We start from the raw sequence: 26,337 nt of genomic DNA on the forward strand, positions 1-26,337 counted from the left end.
CACTCATTCTTTCTCAACTCTTTGGCTTTGAGAAAATAAACATCTGCCTGACACACATGCTTGGAATGACATGGGGTTTTATTAGAACCAAAAAAATACAAAAGTTCAAAAAATGTCCGACAGATGGCGCTTCATCTGATCAGAATAGCAATAATTAGCAAAACAAAGTAAGACAAAGCAAAGATGATGTTCTTTACAGGAAATGCTCAATACGTCCACCATCATTCCTCAACAATAGCTGATCAGAATAGTAATAATTAGCAAAACAAAGTAAGACAAAGCAAAGATGATGTTCTTTACAGGAAATGCTCAATACGTCCACCATCATTCCTCAACAATAGCTGATCAGAATAGTAATAATGAGCAAAACAAAGTAAGACAAAGCAAAGATGATGTTCTTTACAGGAAATGCTCAATACGTCCACCATCATTCCTCAACAATAGCTGTAGTCGAGGAATAATGTTGTGAACAGCACAGTAAAGCATGTCCGGAGTTATGATGAGGCATTGGCGTCGGATGTTGTCTCTCAGCATCCCTAGAGATGTCGGTCGCTCACGATACATTTGCGACTTCAGGTAACCCCAAAGCCAATAATCGCACGGACTGACGTCTGGGGACCTGGGAGGCCAAGCATGACGAAAGTGGCGGCTGAGCACACGATCATCACCAAACGACGCGCGCAAGAGATCTTTCACGCGTCTAGCAACGTGGGGTGTTTTTTCTCTTTTTTTTTGTTCTAATAAAACCCCATGTCATTCCAAGCATGTGTCTCAATTTTTACCTCTCTGTCTACATTATTCCATGGTTTATTAAGTTTTCAAATTTATACTGACTTTTCGATCACCCCGTACTCTGGCAGTATTTGGATGCTATCATAGCAACACATCCAGAGTTCCTTTGATTCAATGCCGAGGCGTGTAGCAGCGGTTTTAGCCAGCAATTCTGGCAGCACTCAGTACTGACTTCATCTTCCTCCTCGCTTCACAGGTGGCTGTATTTTGAATCACGTGATCTTTGTACAATGTTTTATCTCGAAAATCAATTTGTTTGTGATATCTCCTGCCCTTCTTGGTGCTGCATTCTAGATGGCCAGCAGTGTATGACAGAACCCAGAGTAGCTTATGAGACGTTACCTTTCCTGGCTTGATCATATCAGTCTGTGTAATCCGTTGTGCTAAGAACTAATATAATCCGATTAATGGGCCACATGAATCCTGTATCAAGATGTGCCTTTTAGTCAGCGAACGTTACATGTTCAGACGAGCACCTTCAGCCTTTGCAGAAAGATTAGGTCTGCATCACTCAGAATCAACAACTACAGAATTTTTCGTTAATCCACACACGAGGTATCAAGTGTGACTCAGCTGGTATGAAAGGTAAAGACAAATAGTGATTTTTGTTACTCACCTTACAACAATATACCAGGCTTTGCAGAATTTTTTTCATATTGTTCGTCATCATTTATGTTAAAGCATCGAGCATTATCTGTTAGTTGTACATACGATACAATTTCCAGGAATGTATAGCACATCACTGAGTCAAGGATGTACCAAGCGACTGTTCTTTACTTGGTATTAAATTATCTGCAGGTTCTGTCTACAATGCCATTCAGCATCCAAATTGTGGTACCCAAAGTGTTTTCTTATGGCATACTGGGTTCAAATGGCTCTGAGCACTACGGGACTTAACAGCTATGGTCATCAGTCCCCTAGAACTTAGAACTACATAAACCTAACTAACCTAAGAACATCACACAACACCCAGCCATCACGAGGCAGAGAAAATTCCTGACCCCGCCGGGAATCGAACCCGGGAACCCGGGCGTGGGAAGCGAGAACGCTACCGCACGACCACGAGATGCGGGCTATGGCATACTGTTTGCCTAATCGTGTCAGTCTGCGTTTATTATTTGTACCAATAACTTGACGAAATACTTCATACCAATCTATTCAATAGTACGTCTGTACTTGCAATTTCTAATTCTAGTGTAAAAAATAAGTTTTCCTCGCACTTTACTTCCATTTACTCCGTTCTGTCAAAATACCTTACGGTCGCTTCACCTACACCTTTCAGTTTACGTTTATGTGTTACTAGCAAATGTGACGAGATACAGTGTCTCGATTTTTTTCATGCCATTTCATCGTTACTGATAGGTTCATATACACAGTGCCAAAATTTCATTGACAAATCATTTACAAAGCCTTGGTCTATGCCATAATTTTTATGAAATATGTATTAAAATTACTCGAGTACACCGCCAAAGATTTTAGGAAATGTATTTTATAAAGACGTTTGACAAAGATCTTTTACAGTGTAATAGAGACCTCAGGGATGAATGAAAACACACACTTTTAACTGAAATGTTAAATTAAGTTACATTTATTAAATACAAATACATTTAAAAAATAACAGCTGATTTGTTTGACACGATACACAGCGTTGTCACTAGGAAGTGCCAGTAGGATAGATAAGGACGTCATGAACCTGAAACAAATAACGATTTGATTAGATATTCACAAGTGTACCCCGACCCCTTCCCCTAAACACACACACACACACACACACAGAGAGAGAGAGAGAGAGAGAGAGAGAGAGACCCCACACACACACACTGCCAAATTGACAATTCCATGTTCCTTGATGTTTCGGCATGTGCCCTGTCAACCGATCCCTTCTCCTAGACAAGCTCTGCCATAAATTTCTATTTTCCCCAGTTCTGTTCAGTACCTCGTCATTTGTTATTTGATCTATCCATCAGATAGCATTCTCCTGTAGCAAAATTATTTTAAAAGCTTCAGTTCCCTCATGTCAACGGTTTACAGGCCACGTTTCACTTCCATACTAACTACACTCCAGAAAGATTGAATACAAATTGGGTAACTGTTCTGAAACGCAATATTTACTGGCAGTGTGGTGTTCACGTAGGTTGTTTCAAATGGCTCTGAGCACTATGGGACTTAACTTCTGAGGTCATCAGTCGCCTAGAACTTACAACTAATTAAACCTAACTAACCTAAGGACATCACACACATCCACGCCCGAGGCAGGATTCGAACCTGCGACCGTAGCGGTCGCTCGGTTCCAGACTGTAGCGCCTAGAACCGCACGGCCACTACGGCCGGCTGTTCACGTAGGACTGCATTGTAAAGTTACTGGCGTTCAATGTCATCAGTTGTATTTGCCACACTCATAATTACACTGTATATTCCTGGAGAATGATAGCAGACAAGAGAAATTTTCATAACGAATGGTTGCCATCTTATAAATCGTAATGTGGCTGTGCAGTTGGAGACCACTAAAGAAGAAGCACACTATATGTTGCGTACCAGAATAGCCCAAGCAGACTCACGGATATGTGGATCTTTTCTGCACGTTGCCTCAATACCTGAGAGCTCGCAGTTGTTCCAAAACTTATATGAGTCATGTTACGGATCATTAAATACTAACAGCAGAACAATTTCCTATTTTTTTATTGTGGAACTTCCATTATTTCTTGCCGAGCCAAATGCAGTATTCGTTTGATTTTGAAGAGTGAAATCTAAATAGAAGACTGAGCATTATCTGACGGACTACCTCCGCGTTTCACTTATGTAACTTACTCTTTATGAGAGAATCCTGTAATATAAAGCTTTTCCTTTTGAAAATGGTTGGCATTAGTTGTGCTGAGATTGTTTTTCAATGAAACGACTCTTCCCCTGTAGGCAGCTACGAACAAAAGTGTATGACAGGATATCTGAGATGAATTACTGTATTTTACTACAGAAGGAATCAATTATTATTTATTCTCGGAAAACTCTATTACTGAATTGAGAAATTAAATTCCGTAACGTCAATGCACGGTACCAGTCTTCTAGGGAAAAAACATGTGTACTTACTTGGACTCGAGGGTGCTGCGACAGCATGTAGACAACGGCTTCAGCCACGTCCTCAGACTCCAGGCAGGGTATCATGTCGTATATGTTCGGAGGCACTCCTTTGAAGTTCGAGATAAACTCTGTCTTCACAGCTCCCGGAGAAACTTCCTGTTGAAGGAGAAAATATTTTTTTACCAAAAAAAAGTTTGGAAAGCAATCTAACTAAAAAGCGTTAAATTATTTAATTCTTAGTAATTCTTAGTAAACGACACTGAAGTACTGTTGTCATTTCCTGTTCACAGATCGATGTAACATGTCACTTCTAACACTCATGGTCTTAGACATATATTACTACCCAAGTACGACTTAAAAATCGGACTAGTCATTGCCTGTTACGTGCACAACAAATTCATAAGCGACATTTCAGTTCTTCTAAAGCTGCCGAAGTCGACACTTGGTGATGTGATCGTAAAGTGGAAACCGAAGGGGCAGCTAAATCAAGACTTGGCAGATGTTACGTACTGAAGTACATCGGCCGTCGAGATTTGAGGAGGGTGGTTGTAAGAAATCGCATGAAACCAGTGGAAAGAATCACGCGTGAGTGCCAAAGTCTGTCAGCAGTCCAGCTTGCTCAATGGCTGTGCGTAGAGAGTCAAGAACAATGGGGAACAATGGACGAACAGCTCCTCTTAAGCCACACATTTCGATAGTCAATGCTAAGCTACGCTTGAGGCGGTATAAACAGCGACACCAGTGGACAGTAGTTGATTGGAAACGAGTAATTTGGAGTGATGAATCACTGTACCCCGTGACAATCCGATGAAAGAGATTGGGTTTGGCATCAGTCTATGACTTACACCCGTTTTAATCGGGGCACTTAATTCTTGGCCTTCCACTCTTATTGTTCTCTCTTGGTTCTTGGATGTACTGTATATTACCCGTATACTTATAATGTCATAAGTTGCTCTCGGATATCACTGCCGTGTGCTGTTTGGGACTGTGTACTCACCCCAACGCGGATCTTGCTCTTCTTGGCGACCAGGTCCTTCCGCAGACCTTCCAGCAACGTCTTGACAGCATGCTTGCTCGCCGTGTACATCGCTATGGCGCTGTTCGTTGGCTGCACGTGGCCCAGTAAGCTGTGGACACAAGGAGCAGCTGTTATATAAGTGCTCTATGGCAGAAATATACACTCTTTGACATTTAGATTTTAAAAAATAGGGAAGCAGCCCAGCTCGAATGATCAAAAACGCATGAAAATCATTATTAAATAGCAAACACTTTCCTGATGTTCTGTGAAATATATGTGAGCAGCGTGAGTCACATGTCACTCTATCTTCGTCTGCGACATTCAATTGTCGTATGACGGTGGCCTAAAGAGCCGAAAGCCGGTTCGTGACCAAATAAGAAATATATACATCAAAAAAAGTTTTTCATCACCTTGATTCCGAGAGTTCCGAAACCTGTACAGAAAATTGGAATCGATATCAACAGAAACGTCATTTCCGCCCTTTCTATTGCTCATGAAAACCACAAATTGCATGTTGTACCACCATACAGCGAGACTTTCAGAGGTTGTGGTCCAGATTTCTGTACACACCGGTACCTCTAATACACAGTATCACGTCTTTCCCCGGGCTTGTTCGATACAGTTCATGTCTGCAGAACGTGCTGGCCACTCTAGTCGAGCGATATCGTTATCCTGAAGGAAGTCATTCACAAGATGGGCACTATGGGACCGCGCGGGATTAGCCGAGCGGTCTTTGGCGCTGCAGTCATGGACTGTGCGGCTGGTCCCGGCGGAGGTTCGAGCCCTCCCTCGGGCATGGGTGTGTGCGTTTTTAGGTTAAGTAGTGTGTAAGCTTAGGCTCTGAGCACTATGGGACTCAACTGCTGAGGTCATTAGTCCCCTAGAACTTAGAACTAGTTAAACCTAACTAACCTAAGGACATCACAAACATCCATGCCCGAGGCAGGATTCGAACCTGCGACCGTAGCGGTCTTGCGGTTCCAGACTGCAGCGCCTTTAACCGCACGGCCACTTCGGCCGGCGTAAGCTTAGGGCTGATGCCCTTAGCAGTTAAGTCCCATAAGATTTCACCCACATTTGAACATGTGCACGATGGGGGCGCGAATTGTCGTCCACGAAGACGAATGCCTCGACAATATGCTTCCGATATGGTTGCACTATCGGTCAAAGGATGGCATTCACGTCTCATACAGCCGTTACGGGGCCTTCCATGACCACCAGCGGCGTACGTCGGCCCCAAATAATGACACCCCAAAACAGCAGGGAACCTCTACTTTGCTGCAGCCGCTAGACAGTGTGTCTAAGGCGTTCACCCTGACCAAGTTGCCTCCAAACACGTCTCCGACTGTTGTCTGGTTGAAGGCATATGTGACACTCATCGGTGACGCCAATCCTGAACGGTCCTTTCGGCATGTTGTTGGGCCCTTCTGTACCGCGCTGCATGGTGACGTGGTTGCAAACATGGACCTCGCCGTGGACGTCGGGAGTGAAGTTGCGCATCATGCAGTCTATTGCGCACAGTTTGAGTCGAAACACGACGTTCTGTGGCTGCACGAAAAGCATTATTGAACTTGGTGTTGTAGCCATAATTCGTAGGTAGCTGTCATCCACTGCAGTAGTAGCCCTTGGCCAGCCTGAGCGAGGCATGTCATCGACAGTACCTGTCTGTATCTCTCTATCTGCTCCATGTCCGAACAACATCGCTCTGGTTCACTCCGAGATGCCGGGACACTTCCCTTGTTGAGAGCCCTTTCTGGCACAAAGTAACAATGCAGACGCGATCGAACCGCGGTATTGACCGTCTAGGCATGGCTGAACTACAGACAACTCGAGCCGTGTACCTCCTTCCTGGTGGAATGACTGGAACCGATTGGCTGTCTGAACCCCTCCGTCTAATAGGCGCTGCTCATGCCTGGTTGTTTGCATCTTCGGGCGGGTTTCGTGACATCTCTGAACAGTCAAAGGGACTGTGTCTGTGTTACCATATCCACAGTCAACGTCCACCTTCAGGAGTTCTGGGAACCTGGATGGTGCTAAACTTTTTTTGATGTGTGTATATTGCATGATATCAGGAAAGTCTTTCCTGTTTAATATTGTTGTCGTTTTCTAACAAGCACCGACAGAAAATTCAAACGGAAATCATTTTCAGACACGGAGATGAGTCTGTTCATCAACGTCATCTGTGTGTAAAATTCTGTAGTTGTATACAGTCGGCGTTTGAAGCTGCAGAGGCACAAGTTGCGGAACTAACAATACCTTGCAACAAACGATTATGACGAGCATATTCACAGGAGTTATATAAATGAAGTATCGTTCGACAAAAACATGTGCTTGAAACGGCGTATGTTAACACATGCATTACAAACAGAGTGATGTTTCCAGAAATAGATGTTGCTGTGGTACCGTAAGCTCTTCCCCTAATCGCCATACACGTGTGTGTTTCGGTGGAGTAATTAAAACACATCAGAATGGAACAGTATATTTACTTGACATGGTCGACCTGTGGGCAGGTTGCTTTATTTTCGGCATATACGCCGTAGGAGGGCAGAGTTAAAAGGTGCAGTTAGCACGTTACCCAGATTTTTGCCATGGTTTTTGGATCCCGCTGTGAAACATATATGAGGTAATTGTTAAGTTTTTGTGAACTAATACCTCTTATGACTTGTGAATCTGCTGGTCCTTATCGTCTGTTACAAGCTGTTTATGCAGCGGCTTGTACTGCTGTAGTCTTTATTTTCAAATACCTGCTGCACAGAAATGCAGTAATTTACGGGTAAATGACCTCGACGGTCTTCATTTTTAATGTATTTTAGTCGTTAAAGCACAGGTACTTCACCTCTGGGCTCAAATATTCTCTATGAAATATAAGAAAGATTACTGAGTGAGCTTAGTGATGGAATAAAACACAGTTTGTTGAATTTTGCAGAAAGCGTTCAGAAATAAATTGTGAAAAAGTGCCAGCACATACAATGGATGATTCAAAAGAAGTTTTAATTTCAAGAGCGTTATATTTGTCAACCTCCGACCGGCAGCGAAATTAAATCTACAGTGAAAATCCGGAGCAGCTTAGTGCAGATCTGTTGCGCATTGTCTGCAGTAAGCACGTCTATCGCGTTACTTCGAACTTGTCACTTCTGAGCTCACAATGAGCGCGTAAAGATGCCTAGAAAATAGTAAAGGTCTTATATGTTTGTCCTATGTATACTGAGCGACAAGTGTTGCGTGTGAGCTCATATATGCCTGATATGTTGATTTCATCCGTGGGTGTACCCTGTGTTCTGAACTTTTCCTGTGTTATGCAGTCTCTCCTGTGTCTATTTGATGTCCCTGTTTCTTTAATATACTGCCTATTCTGTGGACTGTTTCATTATTGCAGGTGAGTATGTGGCATTTCGTTGTGTGTGTGTGTGTGTGTGTGTGTGTGTGTGGTCGCTCTTTTGTGTATCTCATGTGGACACTACCTGTGTGTTCCGCAAGGTCTTGTTTGGATAAGGACTGTTCATTCTCTTATCTTGAGATAATGAAATTACTTCACATATGAAGTGATGTGTTAACTTGTCAACCGCATCATTTAGTTGCAGATGACATGATAATGTACAGGGGCTCCTGCACGGTAGTGTAACACAATTTTAAGGTAATGGCAACAACAAACAAAAACTGTCCTTAGATCCGATTTTCTGGATCAGTCATCACTTAAAACCGCCTTTCACAGATGTGAAATGAATAAAACCCTTAGACGATGCTACAAAGGTGCTCAAACATGTCTGGGTGATATAAAAAACAGTGTCTTCCATAATAGACTGATCTTATACCCAATAATTTCAATAATTTTATCTGCAGACATGGCCAGCTAAAGAGTAGGAAATTCAAATGATAACTGCTGTAATCTAATGTTACAGCGATGATAAAAAATAGAGATAGAAGAGAGACAATGGAGTACAGTATCTCGTCATTCCCTATTTCATGAAATGCTGAGGGTAAGATCAGTATTAAATTTACACAGAGGATGTCTATGTTGCACTCAGTAAGATACAGAGGGAAACGACGACATTAATGGGAATAGGTATGAGGCAATTCTTATGGCCAGACTGTTGAATATGTATGGTGTTCTGAAATAGTTGAGCAGGCTACAAGTAATGGGTACCACAGAGAAGGCTACGCCAGTGAACTGCCAATAACGTCGTGTTACTCTCAAGTACAACGTCCGGTGAGCTGACAGACGCTGGGCAAGTAGATAAGGGAACTATTTCCCCATACCTGCTGATGTGGATGATGAAGCCGTCGTCGACGCCCCTGCTCAGCATGTCCTGCACGGCCTCCCTGGTGCAGATGCTCAGACCCAGCACGTTCACGTCCAGGATGCGCTTCCAGTCTTCCGTCTTGCCAGCTGTTCAAATAGAAACAAGAGCTTTTCAGGAGGAAAACATAATCGAGAGTACAATTTTAACATACTCTACCTCTTATAAATGTGAGTGCAGTAACACAAACAAGTAATAATTTTTAATCAGATCACTATTAGCTAGAAACCTTTTATACGGGAAAGGTGAGAAAGAATTTACATTTCGTTAATTAAATTCATTTGTTATTACTATCCCCGTTTGGGCCATACGGGATCACGTGATGTACGTACTGATAAGCCAAAACATTATGACCACTGCCCCGTCACAACGCTGGATGCCGCCTGGTGCGTTGTGGCCACGTGACGCAGTAAAAGAAGTATGCAAGCGAAGTAGACATGGACGGAGGAACACGCTAGCGAAGATATAAGCTCCAACTGGGGAAATCTATTGAGATAAGTGACTTTGACAAAGGGCGGGTTATTATTATGCAGAGCCTCTGAAGGAGTATCTCGAAAACGGCGAAGCTGGTTGAATGTTCACATGCTTCTCTAGTGAGCATCTACGGAAAGAGTACGCGGAAAGAACTTGCCCCCCTTCTAACAGCCGTGTACCGCAAGTCTCTAGAGGAACGGAAGGTTCCAAATGATTGGAAAAGAGCACAGGTAGTTCCAGTTTTCAAGAACGGTCGTCGAGCAGATGCGCAAAACTATAGGCCTATATCTCTGACATCGATCTGATGTAGAATTATAGAACATGTTTTTTGCTCGCGTATCATGTCGTTTCTGGAAACCCAGAATCTACTCTGTAGGAATCAACATGGATTCCGGAAACAGCGATCGTGTGAGACCCAACTCGCTTTATTTGTTCATGAGACCCAGAAAATATTAGATATAGGCTCCCAGGTAGATGCTATTTTCCTTGACTTCCGGAAGGCGTTCGATACAGTTCCGCACTGTCGCCTGATAAACAAAGTAAGAGCCTACGGAATATCAGACCAGCTGTGTGGCTGGATTGAAGATTTTTTAGCAAACAGAACACAGCATGTTGTTCTCAATGGAGAGACGTCTACAGACGTTAAAGTAACGTCTAGCGTGCCACAGGGGAGTGTTATGGGACCATTGCGTTTCAAAATACATGTAAATGATCAAGTAGATAGTGTCGGAAGTTCCATGCGGCTTTTCGCGGATGATGCTGTAGTATACAGAGAAGTTGCAGCATTAGAAAACTGTAGCGAAATGCAGGAAGATCTGCAGCGGGTAGGCACTTGGTGCAGGGAGTGGAAACTGACCCTTAACATAGACAAATGTAATGTATTGCGAATACATAGAAAGAAGGATCCTTTATTGTATGATTATATGATAGCGGAAGAAACACTGGTAGCAGTTACTTCTGTAAAATATCTGGGAGTATGCGTGCGGAACGATTTGAAGTGGAATGATCATATAAAATTAATTGGTGGTAAGGCGGGTACCAGGTTGAGATTCATTGGGAGAGTCCTTAGAACATGTAGTCCATCAACAAAGGAGGTGGCTTACAAAACACTCGTTCGACCTATACTTGAGTATTGCTCATCAGTGTGGGATCCGTACCAGATCGGGTTGACGGAGGAGATAGAGAAGATCCAAAGAAGAGCGGCGCGTTTCGTCACAGGGTTATTTGGTACGCGTGATAGCGTTACGGAGATGTTTAGCAAACTCAAGCGGCAGACTGTGCAAGAGAGGCGCCCTGCATCGCGGTGTAGCTTGCTATCCACGTTTCGAGAGGGTGCGTTTCTGGATGAGGCATCGAATATATTGCTTCCCCCTACTTATACCTCCCGGGGAGATCACGAATGTAAAATTAGAGAGATTCGAGCACGCACGGAAGCTTTCCGGCAGTCGTTCTTCCCGCGAACCGTACGCGACTGGAACAAAAAAGGGAGGTAATGACAGTGGCACGTAAAGTGCCCTCCGCCACACACCGTTGGGTGGCTTGCGGAGTATAAATGTAGATGTAGATGTAGGACAATGAGACTACCACTAGGCGCTAAATGTTTAGACGTCTACGACTCTTCACAGAACGTTGAGGCTTATCTAGTCTGTATAGTAGGATAGATGGTGTTCTGTGACATCTCTGTCGAAAGAGTACAACGCTGGTGCACGCACAAGTGTTTCGGAGCACACCGTTCATTGTACGTTGTTGAAGATGGAGCTCCGCAGCAGACCACCCCTATGTGTGTTCACATGTTGACCCTGCGACATCTTCAATTACGATTGCAGTGGGCACGGGACCATCGGGATTCGATCATCGATCAGTTGGAAGCGTGACAGCTCTTCGGGTGAATCACATTGTTGCTATTCTAGGCCAGTGGTTGTGTCATCAAATGCCATTATCGAGGTGAACGGCGGCTCGAAACATACTGCTCGCTAAGGACTGAGGGTGGTGTGAGCAGTAGTATGCTATGGGAGACATCCACCTTCGCTCGGAGGGGGCCTGTGGTAATAATCGAAGACACGCTGACAGCTGCAAACCACCTGCATCCCTTAATGGTTGATGTCTTCCCCCACGATGATGTCATCTTTCAGTCCGTGTCTCGGAGCCAAAACCGTGCTACAGTTGTTCACTTGGATATCTCGTCGACCAGATTCGCCTAATGTAAATCCAATCGAACCCATCTGGGTCGCTATCGGCCGCCATCACCGCGCACGCAAATCAGCGGCTTATTATTTATGCGAATTACATGACCTAATGCCACGTATATCCACAAAGCTACCAACAAACTGTCAGATTCTGATACGCAGAATCAGTGATGTACTTCGTACCAAAGACGGATACACAAACTATTAAGCTGGGAGTCATAATGTTTTGGCTCATCTGTGTAACAAGAGGTATTCACAGAGTTTTGCTTCGCCTTCTCCTTGGGCCCATGTTCTTTTCATTCTCTCCGAATTTGAAATTGTTCCTTCTTTTTGGCCGGCCGCTGTGGCCGAGCGGTTCTAGGCGCTTCAGTCCAGAGCCGCGAGCCTGCTACGGTCGCAGGTTCGAATCCTGCCTCGGGCATGGATGTGTGTAGTGCCCTTAGGTTAGTTATGTTTAAGTAGTTCTAACCCTAGGGGAGTGATGACCTCAAATGTTGAGTCCCAGAGTGGTTAGAGCCATTTGAACCATTTTGTCTATTGATGTATGCGATAGCGAACATCCTACGGTTCGATAGAAGAATGTACGGTTTTGAAACTGCGAAGCAAACAGTAAGTGTAGGTATTCTTAGTGAGAATAGAAACATCCTGAGAACAGATGTGGAGAATGCAGAACACGCATGAGCAACAGGTCTACTAAAGAGACTGCCTACACTACGCTTGTCCGTTCTCTGCCATAGTACTGTTGTGCGGTATGGGATCTTTACCAGATACTACTGACTGAGGACATCGAAAAAGTCCAGAGAAGGGTAGCCCGTTTTGCATTATCGCGAAACAGAGGGAAGGGGGCCACGGATGTGATGAGCGAGTTAGGGTGGCAAATAATTAAAATAAAGGTGTTTTTCGTTGCGGTGAGATCTTTTCACGAAATTTCAATCACCAACTTCCTCTTTTGAATGCGAAAATAGTTTATTAATAGCATCCTACACAGGAGGCAACCATCATCATAATAAAATAACAGAAATCAGAGCACATATTGAAGGATATAAGTGCTCATTTTTTACGCGTGCTGTTCAATTGTGATTCGATGAACCCTCTGCGAGACACTTGTGAATTGCAGAGTATTCATGTAGATGTACATGTAGAAGTAGGAGTTTACGAGGGTTGGGACTTTGATATTGGAAACTATTTTATTTACTACTTAAACAAAATAGATACATGTTTCAGTGTGTTACTGTCCTTCAGAGTAGTCACCAGCAGTGTGTACGAGGTGCGGCTAGAAAAAAACCGGACTGATGCAGGAAAAAATATTTATTTACAATTATTTACAATTTCATGTTATCTCCTTCAATGTACTCTCCTCCTCGGTCTCTACACCGCTCCATACGAATTTTCCACTGTTCATAGCAATGCTGCAGATCATTTTCGGTAAGTCCATACATTACTTCCGTCACTTTTTCTTTTACTGCTTCAACAGTCTCAAATCTAGTTCCTTTCAAAGCTGACTTGACTTTAGGGAAAAGAAAAAAGTCACAGGGGGCCAAATCAGGTGAGTAGGGTGGATGATCTAAGATGGGAATGTTGTGTTTTGCCAAAAACGTCTTCACTGACAACGCACTGTGAGCTGGGGCATTGTCTTGGTGAAGGATCCATGACTTTTTTCTCCACAAATCGTTCCGTTTTCTCCGTACTCGCTCACGTAGGGTAGCCAGGACGCTAATGTAGTAATGCTGATTCACTGTTTGTCCCTCTGGTACCCAATCAATGTGCACAATCCCTTTGATGTCAGTTTTTGCTGACAATGGTCTGCCAGTGCGAGTGTCATCACTGGTGTCTTCGCGGCCATCTTTAAATCGTTTAAACCACTCAAACACTTGTGTTCGCGATAAACAAATCATCGCCGTACCCTTGTTGTAACATTACAAACGTTTCACTTGCAGATTTTCCTAGTTTGAAACAAAATTTGATGTTAACACGCTGTTCTTTCTGTACACTCAACATTTTCCGACGCACAGACAAAACGTCAACTACTTAAAACAGACGCCACGGGCAGACTGAGTGCAGGAGGCAGATGAAAGTCGAGCAGTAGGCGGAGCGAGAGTCACGTGACAGGCCACGCGACTTTCAGCCTTATTGCATTCGTTTTATTGTTTCACCAGTACTAGTCCGGTTTTTTTGGTTCAAATGGTTCAAATGGCTCTGAGCACTATGGGACTCAACTGCTGAGGTCATTAGTCCCCTAGAACTTAGAACTAGTTAAACCTAACTAACCTAAGGACATCACAAACATCCATGCCCGAGGCAGGATTCGAACCTGCGACCGTAGCGGTCTTGCGGTTCCAGACTGCAGCGCCTTTAACCGCACGGCCACTTCGGCCGGCCCGGTTTTTTTCTAGCCACACCTCGTATAACCCGTTGAGAAAGATATGGATGTCGAAGGATACGCTTAATAGTGACAGTTGTGTGAATAATTCCAGTCGAGCGGTATTTTGCCCGCCAAATGTCCTTAACAGTTCTGAAGCAAATTCCGTGAAGTGCTTCCATCATCTTAGAAATCAAGTTAAGTCACAGGGGTTTACGTCCTGGGACGGTGGTGGGTGCTACAGCGTTTCCCCGCCCCATCGATCGAATAAATCACTCATAACTTGCTCAATATGCACCTCAGCATTATTCTCCAAAATTATGGGCGGGTCCTGCAAAAAAGTGTCACCGCTCGTTTCTTTAAGCTGGCCGCAGGCTGGGTTCCAAAAATGAGCATATTAAAGAAAGAAGCGGCAACACTTTTTGCAGGTCCCACCCATCATTTTACAGGACAATGCTCACGTCCATATGGTGCAAGTTGAGACTGAATTGTTCGATCAATGGGGCTGGGAAGTGCTGTACCACCCACCACTATTCCAGGATTTAAACCTTTGTGACTTAACTTGATTCCTAAGATGAAGGAAGTACTTCATGGCATTCGCTTCAGAGCTGTTAACAGACATTTGTCGGACACTACAGCGGTACGCTCGAACTAGGCGCTGCTAAGTCCAAATCGTTGGTAACGGCCTATACACAATGCTGGTGACCACTCTACAGAACAGTAAGACTTTGAAACATGTATTTATTTTGTATAAATTGTAAATAAATAGTTGCCTCTGTTGAATTTCCTACCCTGGTACTAAAAAAGATCTCTTATCGCAAATGCTGCAATTTCAAGGTGATAGCATTGTGCAGAACGAAACATATCAAAGCTGTACACAGAAGAAACGACATTGTTCACTTTACTAAGGAACCATTTGTCGTAGCCAAAAATAAGCCGGCCGGAGTGGCCGTGCAGTTCTAGGCGCTACAGTCTGGAGCTGCGTGACCGCTACGGTCGGAGGTTCGAATCCTGCCTCGGGCATGGATGTGTGTGATGTCCTTAGGTTAGTTAGGTTTAAGTAGTTCTAAGTTCTAGGGGACTGATGACAACAGCAGAAGTCCCATAGTGCTCAGAGCCATTTGAACCATTTTGAACCAAAAAATAATGTTCAGCTAAGGCTAATCGGTTACACAACAGGACTCTGTTGAGCCCCGACACGCATTCGTTCCTTCCGCTGCTCTAAGCATAACTGCCTGTCGTTTTCTATGGAGCAGTCAAGGTAAGTAGTGTAGTGGTAAGACACTGGACTTACAATCGGGAAGGCAACGGTTCATATCCTCACTCGACCATCCAGATTTAAGTTTTCGGTACTTTCCACAAAATGCTTAGGGTGAATACCGGGATGATTCCTTAGAAATGGTACGGTCGATTTCCATATCTGTCCTTCTCCAATGCAAGTTTGTGCCCCCTCTCTTAATGACTTCATCGTCAACAGAACGTTAAACTGCAAAATTCCTTTTTTTCTGTTAAGCTACGTTGAAGATCCGCCGATTTCGTCTTCGACTGGAGCGCAAGAATACGTATGTAGCAAACTGCTCGTCCGCTGACACTACGGTTATCAATTTTGGTGCCATTTATTATAACGTAGGACACAATTCAAGATCCATAAGTTGTCGCACAACGACTAATAGTATATTATTAAAGTGGAAGTTTTGCTTTTTATGACTAGATCTCCAGATTATATAGCTATCACAAGGAATAACGAAATAAATAAATGAATCAGGACAATCGAATAACACAAAAACAAATAAATAAATATAATTAAATAAACAGCACAAAAGGTAACGCACAAAATATAATTTTAAAAAACGAAATACTTGTCTAGCTGCAACCTGACACCAAAAATTCTAAAAACCTTACATACGAGAAAATCAAGAGAGTTTCTCAGTTCAGATATTTAGGCGAGAACATTCAGGAAACTGACTTAGAAATCACTTGTTACAAATTCGTCAGCACGAATTGGAAAGAGGCTGCAGGCTTAGAAATACATCTATAACAAACAAATGCACTTCGAAACACACCAAACTGAGACACTATAACACAGTCTTTAGATCAAGGTGTTTTATGGGATCTGAAACACTCGTTTTAAACAGAAAGAGAGAGTTTTAAGAAATTAAAAAGTAAAGAGGAAAATTGTAGGTCTAAATTATACTGAAGAAGGAACGTGCAGACGAAGAGCAAATAAAGAACCTGAAAAGAATAACAGAATTTATTCAGATATGAAAAAAACGCAGGCTAAAATTCTATGGGTGTATTGAGAGCTGAAGCAACCAGATAAACTAGATGGATTTGAAACGAAACTCGCCTCGAAGTTAAAACTGAAACAATAAAATGGATCGGTGTTGTAAAAGAAGACCTGAAGGAACTGGGAATACCACAACTTGATGTGCCACGCGCAAAAATTTTAGGCAGAAAATTCACGACTGGATAGTTGGCGCGGCAGTTAAATCCTAGAAGACCGGAACGGTTTCGTCTGACGAGTGGAAAAGCGCCCATTCCAAGAGAATGGAACTGATATGGGCACAAGGAGAAGCTGAAACAAAACTCTATAAATACCTCTTGTTACTCTGATGAGCCAAAACAATGACCACCTGCTTAAAAGCTTGTTTGTGTTTGTCCGTCTATAGAACGATATACATCACAGATTCTAAGCTTCAGGGAGGTATGTGGCATTAGATGAAATGAACTCCCAGTGCCATTTGAGTAATTTATTTGAAATTTTGAATGAATGAATGAAAAGCACAAGATCTATTATTTTATTATGGACAACGACAGGCTTTGAGTTATATCAGTCGTTTGGATATTCTTTTTATTCAAGAAGTGATCGACTGGATAGAACGATTTAAAGACCATCGCTGCTGTGTTAACTTTTAAACACATTCATAGCTGACCGTGTCAGAGTTATTTGTAGAAATAGTCCTGTTTCGGCCTGAAGGAGAACATCAGATTAATCGAATTATGATATTCTCTATCATAGAGAGTAGAACTGCTTACACGAAGCTGTAGGGTTTCGTAAATACAATCGCATACTTACACGTCAGATCGCTGTCAATGCCCAAGCCAGCGTTGTTAATTAAAATGTCGACACCAGAAAGGTTTTCTTTGATCCACTTGAATGCTGCCACGATGCTGCTCTCGTCTGCTACGTCGCCCTTAATCGCGTGCAGTTTACCAGGAGCGTCCTTCAGTGCTAATGCCTGAAAAATATATGAATAAATAATTAAAAAAAAACATTGGATGGAGCGGTGTGACTCGCAAGGTTCAAGAGTCAAAGCTGCAAGGAACAGTTGAGCATGGTTCACAGTAGGGAATGTCGAATGCATCCTTAGCCAGTGCTTGAAGTGACTACTTTAGAGTGGATATCTTGAACGATATGCATTACCTGAACTATGAGTACACAGTGTTTTCACCACTGCGTATCCCTAAACGGTAATAAGTAATAGCTGATACTGTACAAAATAAAATTTAAAAAATGTTTCTCATTATAATGATAAGACTCCTACTTCAGACTCAGTTACCTTCACTACACTCAGTGCTCCGTGTAAACAAATACGGTAAATGGCCACAAATTGTAATCGGGCTTTCCCGTCAAAAAGTCAAAGGTCAAAAAAAAAAAAAAAAAAAAAAAGACAGTTCGCGAACAGCTCAACTACCTACTCTGTACTCAGGAACAGTGCTCAGAGTTCGCAAACCATTACAGAGTGAAAGTCGAAGTCAAAAGTGAAATGAAAGTGAAATCTCTTTTCACTCAGAACTCCATCGACTTTCGAAGATTACTACTACCACCAACATACTGAGTAATGTCAGAAATACAGCGGTCCGGTAAAGGTTTCTGTTTACAGATGTTTACATTTCCTACCTGCAGGGAAACCTTCCACTTGAAGAAAGTGTCATACAGGTTGACTCCTTATCTCAGTTATGGCTGTAGTTTCGTGACGAAGAAGCAATGAAAAAATGTTAAACAACAAATACAACTCAATATTCAAAAAGGAATGGTACAGTGTCGGTTGACTGAGATGACAGCCCAGATACTGAAAGCAGAGATGAGGAGTAGAAAATATAACAGTATGGGGAAAACATAGTAGAAGAAATAAAGCAATTCTGGTGTCCAGAGAGCAATAGAAACCCGTGACAAGAGGGACATCTAGAGCAGATTCACTCACGTGAAAAGATTTCTGCTGAAAAAGGTCCCTTCTTACAGTGCATATTCACACAGAACTGGCAAAAAGTTACTGAAGCCGTACAACCGGAGCGAAGTACTGCTTAACAGAAAGAAACCGTGAGGAAAAATCCAGGAAAAAGAAAGACGTAATATTTGAAATGCAGTATCACAGAAGGGAATTAAACATTAAGAGCACAGGTCACCTAGGAAATGAACATGTAAGGGAATGCATTTACTTCGAAGGAAATCTAACAACAGAGGTAAGTGAGTTCGACCACCCTCCCGTTCTACAATACGGAGTTATGTCTGTGCTGTCCTCCATGGAGGGCATTTATATGCAAATCACCGCATTAATGTACGGTCCCTGACTAATTGTTGAGTCTAATAGCACCAGTCGCTGGAACAAAAGCATTTCTTAGAAACGAGATAATCCGTTAGCACGTGCAGTACTCATAGGGTCATATTACCCAAAGTAGAAATTGCCATATTGTACGTCCTGCCCTTACATATCACTGAGGTGCAAATGTGGAGTTACAACGAAATGATTAAAACACACTCGAATGAAACAGTATACAGACTTGACAAGAGCAACATCTGGGAATACTGCCTCATTTTCGGTGTATCCGCACTACAGTAGTCCAGCATCAAAAGCATCATATGCCAAATAATGGAGCAGGAACATCAACTTCGTAGCAGTTCATTGGTGCGCTAATAACAACATAACACTTCACCTCGGTGCAGGAAATTGGTCGTTGGTAGCAGAGTGAAGGGGAATGGTGATACACCGAACATTTAATTTGACCCACGGTTTGTCAGTTTGGAAGATTATAAAATCAACAGCAGGTCTGGCATAAAGGTTGTCCTGCGTAAAGAAATATACAGCAACATGACGGTGGTGTTTGGTTCTCTTTGGTGGCGGTAGCTCTGACGTAGTACGCAAAACATTCTTCATTCGGACTGCAGTTTTTGTGTCTTGGTCAGGAATTGCAAAGTGATAGACCTCTCTCTTTTCATACCACGTAACGTTTAGAATGAACTTCAGTACTGAGTTTTAGTTATATAGTTTTGATTAAGCACACAATTAGTTTCCTAGTTAATTAGATACATTTTCTTTATTTCTAGTTTTGCATTTCAGGAAGCTTAAAGTTTTATTTCCGACACTGTCCACATGTGCAACACAGGGCCAAAAAGCCGTCAGTTTTGCTCAGCAACTGAACACGACATCTAAAGTAAACTTTATTTGAGGACAAATTTTTTTTAATCAATTTATTCAGTTTTCGCAAATATAGATAACTTACAACGGTAGTTCATAAAAAAATACGTTTGGTCACTGTTCCACACGCGTTCCTTTCTTATGTTTTCATCTTTAGTGAACATGTTCTCATCTGCCACAAATGTTTTTGCTGTCTGCATAATAACATGGGCTTCTTCCATCTGTTAGGGGGAAGGTCCACAGTTATATGCCTAGACAAAATGTGAGATTCCACTGTCTCTAGCTGTGTCAGAAGTTTTGAAGGTGACTCTAAGTCTATAGTTTTGGTGTTTAGTTTTCTCTCGGGGGGGGGGGGGGGGGGGGGGACTGCACCCTGCCTAACCTGCCTCATTGTAAGATTTCGAACGAATATAGCTACCACGGTCCATTAGTTTTCTAAAAGAATATCGACTGTGGTTGTAACAGTCTTCACAAATATTGTCCAATGCCCAGTCATCAACGCTCCATAGCACGCTTGTCGTGGTATTTTTGAAGATGAATGTGCTTATGCACTGTGACTCTTAGTTCCTTCAGTTGGTGGCCGTCACATTTCGGAACTGTTCCTTCACCACCATCAGACTCACAATCACTATTCCTCTTCAGTGTGTCGGTGTGAATGTTTGCTTTATACCATGTAATCTGCATGAAAACGACCCATCCCCCACTACAGCTACCTCTCCTAGTGAATGCAACGTATTCTTTCACGTAGCAGCTTATCAACGGCCATTCGATTTATTGGATTTCACTCACTCATAGGTGCTGTTAGTGCGTGGACTTCTCTATCAAACACAACAACGGTCTTGACTCTCATTATGTGCACAGATACATCGATGTGAGGGCCGTAGAGTCACCTTCATACCGAACTAGCGGTTGCATACTTAGTTTTACAGATTAATGGCATTTATAGCTACTCAGACAGGTCATTCTCAATTCTTAACGATGTATGAACTTCAGACTTTGTGAGTACATCAGGGGATTATTAAAGGGCCATTACTTTTCACAGTACGTTCAAACGACCTAGTGGATACCGACGAAAGTTCCATGAGCCATTTCTCTAGTAATACTGTTATTTACAGAAAATACTAGAAAGTTGTAGCGAAATGCAGAAAGACCTACCGAGGTTGGCTCTCAACGTAAAGAAATGTAACTTACTGCAGATAAATAGGCGGCAAGACGCATTATTGTATTACTGCACGACTGCAGAACAATCACTAGAAGTAGTCACATCTATTTATTATGTGGAAGGATGTTCAGAAGGTATGCTCCATCCACATAGAAGATAAATCATAAAACACTCGTGAGTATGGAATCGGTAACAGATAGGATTGTTATAGGAAATTGGGAAGACCCAAAGAAGAGGAGCACATTTTTTCGGTGGTTCATTTAGTAAGCGCGAAAGCTACTCAGAGATACTCATCCAATTCCAGTGACAGATGTTACAGGAGAATCACTATGCTCACGATGAGTTTCATTATTAAAGTTTCGGGAACCTACGTTCGTAGAAATATGAACCAATAAACTGCTTGTTCCTACGCATATCTCACGGAAAGATGATGAAGACAAAATTAGAGAGATTGGAGTTCAAACAGACGCTTAACAAGAGTCTTTCTTCCCGCGCACCATTCGCAAAGGGAAGAAGGAAGAAGGGTTGAACGTTATTAACAGTGCATCTCCAACACGCACCATAAGGTGGCTTGCGGAGTGTAGATACAGATCTAGGAGGTCATTGGGCCAATGGCTATTGTGTTCTGTAACCTGTAACAGTTAACGTGGAACTGGAAGGCGTAAAACAGAGAAAACTACATGTGGAAGGAGAAGTACAGTACGCAGAACAAAGGAATGATTATTTTGCGTGTAATACACTACTGGCCATTAAAACTGCTACACCACGAAGATGACGTGCTACAGACGCGAAATTTAACCGACAGGAAGAAGTTGCTGTGTTTCGCAAATTATTAGCTTTTCAGAGCATTCACACAGGGTTGGCACCGGTGGCGACACCTACAACGTGCTGACATGAGGAAAGTTTCCAACCGATTTCTCATAAACAAACAGCAGTTGACCGGCGTTGCCTGGTGAAACGTTCTTGTGATGCCTCGAGTAAGGAGGAGAAAAACGTACCATCACGTTTCCGACTTTGATAAAGGTCGGATTGTAGCCTATAGCGATTGCGATTTATCGTATCGCGACATTGCTGCTCGCCTTGGTCGAGATCCAATGACTGGTAGCAGAATATGGAATCGGTGGGTTCTTGAGGGTAATAAGGATCGCCGTGCTCGATGCCAACGGCCTCGTATCACTAGCAGTCTAGATGACAGGCATCTTATCCGCTTGGCTGTAACGGATCGTGCAGCCATGTCTCGATCCCTGAGTCAACAGATGGGGACGTTTGCAAGACAACAACCACCTGCACGAACAGTTCGACGACGTTTGCAGCAGCTCGGAGACCGTGGCTGCGGTTACCATTGACGCTGCATCACAGACAGGAGCGCCTGCGATAGTGCACTCGACGACGAACCTGGGTGCAAGAATGGCGAAACCTCATTTTTTCGGCGATTCCAGGTTCTGTTTACAGCATCATGATGGTCGCATTCGTGTTTGGCGACATCGCGGTGAACGCACATTCGAAGCATGTATTCTTCATAGCCATACCGGCGTATCACCCTGCTTGGTGGTATGGGGTCCCATTGGTTACACGTCTCGGTCACCTCTTGTTCCACTTTGAACAGTGGACGTTACATTTGAGATGTGTTACGACTTGTGGCTCTACCCTTCATTCGATCCCTGCGAAACCCTACACTTCAGCAGTATAATGCACGACCGCATATTGCAAGTCCTGTACGGGCCTTTCCGGATACAGAAAATCTTCGACTGCTGCCCTGGCCAGCACATTCTCCAGATCTCTCGCCAATTGAAAATGTCTGGTCAATGGTAGCCGAGCAACTGGCTCGTCACCATACGCCAGTCACTACTCTTGATGAACTGTGGTATCGCATTGAAGCTGCATGGGCAGCTGTACCTGTACACGCCATCCAAGCTTTGTTTGACTCAATGCCAGGCGTATCAAGGCCGGTATTACGGCCAGAGGTGGTTGTTCTAGGTACTGATTTCTCAGGATCTGTGCACCCAAACTGCGTGAAAATATAATCACATGTCACTTCTAGTACAATATATTTATCCAATGAATACCCGTGTATCATCTGCATTTCTTCTTGGTGTAGCAATTTTAATGGCCAGTAGTGTAGGTAAGAAAGAGAGCAATGAGTGTCACCTAGTAGTTGAAAGAGAGAGAGTACAGAATGAAATGGACTGAGTGGTTTGGTAACGGGAGGCGTGTTTTCTGGGAAACGCCCACCTTGACCCTGTCGACCCTCCTGGCCAGGCCGACGACGGTGAGTCCGTGTCTGAGCAGCGCCTGTGTGATGGCGGCGCCGATGCCAGAGCTGGCGCCAGTCACCAGCGCGACGCGGCCTGCGTACGTCTCGATGCCCATGCCTGCTGCTGTTGGCTGCCCTGATGCGACTGACTACCAAGGCCGGCCCTGCTTCCTTTATATAGACGCGATCTCCGGCGTCGGGGAAAAGTGCTGCGTCACCATCATTCCCCTCCACAGCGACAATTCGAGCTCCACCCGGATACACTTTGACTGATAAGGAAGGCGGAGATCCGCACCCCCTCTGGCACTACCTTATCGCCATTTGTCGGCTGGCTCCACAAGTATGCAACTTGACTGATAAGGAAAGCAGATCTTTACACTTCCTGTGGCCTTGTCTTACTGCCACCTGTCTTTCGCACATCTCACCAATGTGTCGGGTGGTAGAGGAGTAATGTAGCAAGATAATGAACTAGCTGTGAAATACTGTGTTTTGAATGGCACTTAACTTCAAAAATTTAAATACCTCATAGATATCTTTCAAACTAAAGGACTAGCCAAAGAAGCAAACTATGCTAGGATCAAGATTATGGAGACAGCATACTGAAGTGAAGCTGGTTGAAGGGACACTTGGAATGTGGCAGTGGATCATGGAGAGGATGCAGGCCGAAGGCATCTACGTTGCTGCATGACGGATATTCTGCTGAGTAGTAGTTTCTCGAACCAGCATTCCATATGAGCAAACAAACTGCTACTTTACCTGATGTTGCTCGCAATCAGGAAATTGGGCTATATACAGCTCTGTTTAAAAATAATAGCTGGATAATGCTGTAGAGACTAAATCGATGAAAGACCAAACTAACGAGAAGCAGCAGAAATGAGAGTTAGCATTACAACTGGGATTAACGAAATAGTCGAAGGAATTCTGCTACCTAGACAGCAAAATAAGCCATGACGGATGGAGCAAGGAGGGCATCAAAAGCAGACAAGCACTGGAGAAAAAGGCGTGTCTGGTCATGAGAAGTCCGCTAGTATGAAACATAAGACTTAACTTGAGGAAGAAACTTTTGAGAATGTACGTTTGGAGCACAGCATTGTATGGCAGTGAGACAAGGACTGAGGAAACCAGAACAGAAGAGAATCGAAATAACTGAGATGGGAAGCCACAGAAGAATGTTGAGAATTAGGTGGACTGATAAGGTAAGAAATGACAAGATTCCCTGCAGAACTGACGAGGAGAGAAACAAATGGAAAACACTGGCAAGAAGAATGGACTGAGTGATAGGACATCTGTTAAGGCATCAGTGGATAACTTTCATAGAACTAGAACGAACTGTAGAGGATAAAATCTGTAAACTGTGAAGACTTAAACTGGGATACATCCAGCAAATAATGGAGGTTGCAAACGCTACTCTCAGGTGAGAAGGTTGGCACAGCAGGTGGCGGGCAGCATCGAACCAGTCAGAAGACTGATGACTCAAGAAAAACTAGGGTCAAGCTGCACAGTTCAGCCTTCATGTCCAGCACCTAACTCACTGCAAATAACAATCTGAATCTCTCACTGCAAATAACAATCTGAATCTGTGATCCTGCAGTCAAATAGTCTATTCACTGCTGAGATTAGTGAATTAATGAAATAAAAAGATACACAAATAATTAATAAAAAAGATCTATTCCAACGCCTTTAATTAATGCAGACGACAACACAGAATTATGTTCAGTAATGTTGATTCAAAAAAATTCCGATAAGAGCGAGTAGAACTCACGCAATGAGGGTTCTATACAAAGTTATGTGTACTGCCAGTTTATCGTCCAGGGAAATCGAGAATCCCGACGATTTTTGCCTGTTCTCGATATCGATATAGGCAAGATATACGTAGACAACGGCCTTGCCGCAGTGGATACACCGGTTCCCGTCAGATCACCGAAGTTAAGCGCTGTCGGGCGTGGCCGGCACTTGGATGGGTGACCATCCCGGCCGCCATGTGCTGTTGCCATTTTTCGGGGTACACTCTGCCTCGTGATGCCAACTGAGGAGCTACTCGACCGAATAGTAGCGGCTCCGGTCAAAGAAAACCATCATAACGACCGAGAGAAGGGTGTGCTGAACACACGCCCCTCCTATCCGCATCCTCATCTGCGGATGACACGGCGGTCGGATGGTCCCGATGGGCTACTTGTGGCCTGAAGACGGAGTGCAAGATATAAGTCAACCTATTTCCTGAGAAAAAGGGGTCTTGACAAAAGGACAGACAGATAATCAGATAAATTATTTAAAAAAATATTTCTTCGTCGATATACATATATACATACACATATATATATATATATATATATATATATATATATATATATATATATATATATATATATATATATATATATTGGGGGTGGGGGGGATCAGTCTTCTGACTGGTTTGATGCGGCCCGCCACGAATTCCTCTCTTGTGCCAACCTCTTCATCTCAGAGTAGCACTTCCAACCTACATCCTCAATTATTTGCTGTATGTATTCCAATCTCTCTCTTCCTCTAGCGGTTTTGCCCTTTACAGTTCAGTCTAATACCATGGAAGTCATTCCATCATGTCTTAACAGATGTTCTACCATCCTTTCCCTTCTCCTTATCAGAGTTTTCCACATATTCCTCTCCTCTCCGATTCTGCACAGAACCTCCTCATTCCTTACGCTATCAGTCCACCCAATTTTCAACATTCGTCTGTAGCACCACATCTCAAATGCTTCGATTCTCTTCTGTTCCGGTATTCCTACAGTCTATGTTTCACTACCACACAATGCTGTACTGTAGACGTACGTTCTCATAAATTTCTTCCTCAAATTAAGGCCTATGTTTGATATTAGTAGACTTCTCTTGGCCATGAATGCCCTTTTTGTCAATGCTAGTCTGCTTTTGATGTCCTCCTTACTCCTGCTGTCATTGGTTGTTTTACTGCCCAAGTAGCTGAATTCCGTAACTTCATCTACTTCGTGACCAACAACCCTGATGTTAAGTTCTCGCTGTTCTCGTTTTTACTACTTCTCGTTACTTTCGTCTTTATTCGGTTTATTCTCAATCCATATTCGGTACTCAGATTGTCCATTCCACTTAGCAGATCATGTAATTCTTGATCACTTTCACTCTGTATAGCAATGTCATCAGCGAATCGTATCTTTGATATCCTTTCACCTTGAATTTTAATTCACCTCCTGAACCTTTCTTTTATTTTCGTCATTGCTCCTTTGATGTACAGATTGAACCCGAGGAATTCGTTCTTGGTCGTCCCCTCTTATTATTCCCTCTTGGCCCTT

The 26,337-nt window shown here is 43.2% G+C and overlaps 1 protein-coding gene and 1 pseudogene across 1 annotated transcript; one reads left to right on the forward strand and one right to left on the reverse strand.

Moving 5' to 3' along the window:
• Positions 1-2,410: 2,410 nt before the first annotated feature.
• On the reverse strand, positions 2,411-23,189 carry LOC126237187 (dehydrogenase/reductase SDR family member 11-like). The gene is made up of 6 exons (XM_049947063.1): positions 23,014-23,189; positions 17,279-17,441; positions 9,143-9,272; positions 4,865-4,994; positions 3,877-4,023; positions 2,411-2,485 (listed from the first exon to the last, which is right to left on the reverse strand). Exons 1-6 carry the CDS (start codon positions 23,149-23,151, stop codon positions 2,447-2,449), a joined length of 747 nt encoding a protein of 248 aa, XP_049803020.1. The 5' UTR covers positions 23,152-23,189; the 3' UTR covers positions 2,411-2,446.
• A 1,721-nt stretch (positions 23,190-24,910) lies between these two features.
• On the forward strand, positions 24,911-25,028 carry LOC126238448 (5S ribosomal RNA; annotated as a pseudogene).
• The last annotated feature ends 1,309 nt before the right edge of the window (positions 25,029-26,337 follow it).

Source organism: Schistocerca nitens, chromosome 2 (assembly GCF_023898315.1).
Source record: "Schistocerca nitens isolate TAMUIC-IGC-003100 chromosome 2, iqSchNite1.1, whole genome shotgun sequence".
NCBI lineage: Eukaryota > Metazoa > Arthropoda > Insecta > Orthoptera > Acrididae > Schistocerca > Schistocerca nitens.

Bases quoted from the DNA above. Each gene is read 5' to 3' on its own strand.
- LOC126237187 (XM_049947063.1), bottom strand. From the start codon at position 23,151: ATGGGCATCGAGACGTACGCAGGCCGCGTCGCGCTGGTGACTGGCGCC. The intron at 17,442-23,013 runs GTGGGCGTTTCC...TATATTTTTCAG, and splicing joins GGAGGGTCGACAGGGTCAAG to GCATTAGCACTGAAGGACGC. The intron at 4,995-9,142 runs GTATGGGGAAAT...TTGTGTCCACAG, and splicing joins TTCATCATCCACATCAGCAG to CTTACTGGGCCACGTGCAGC.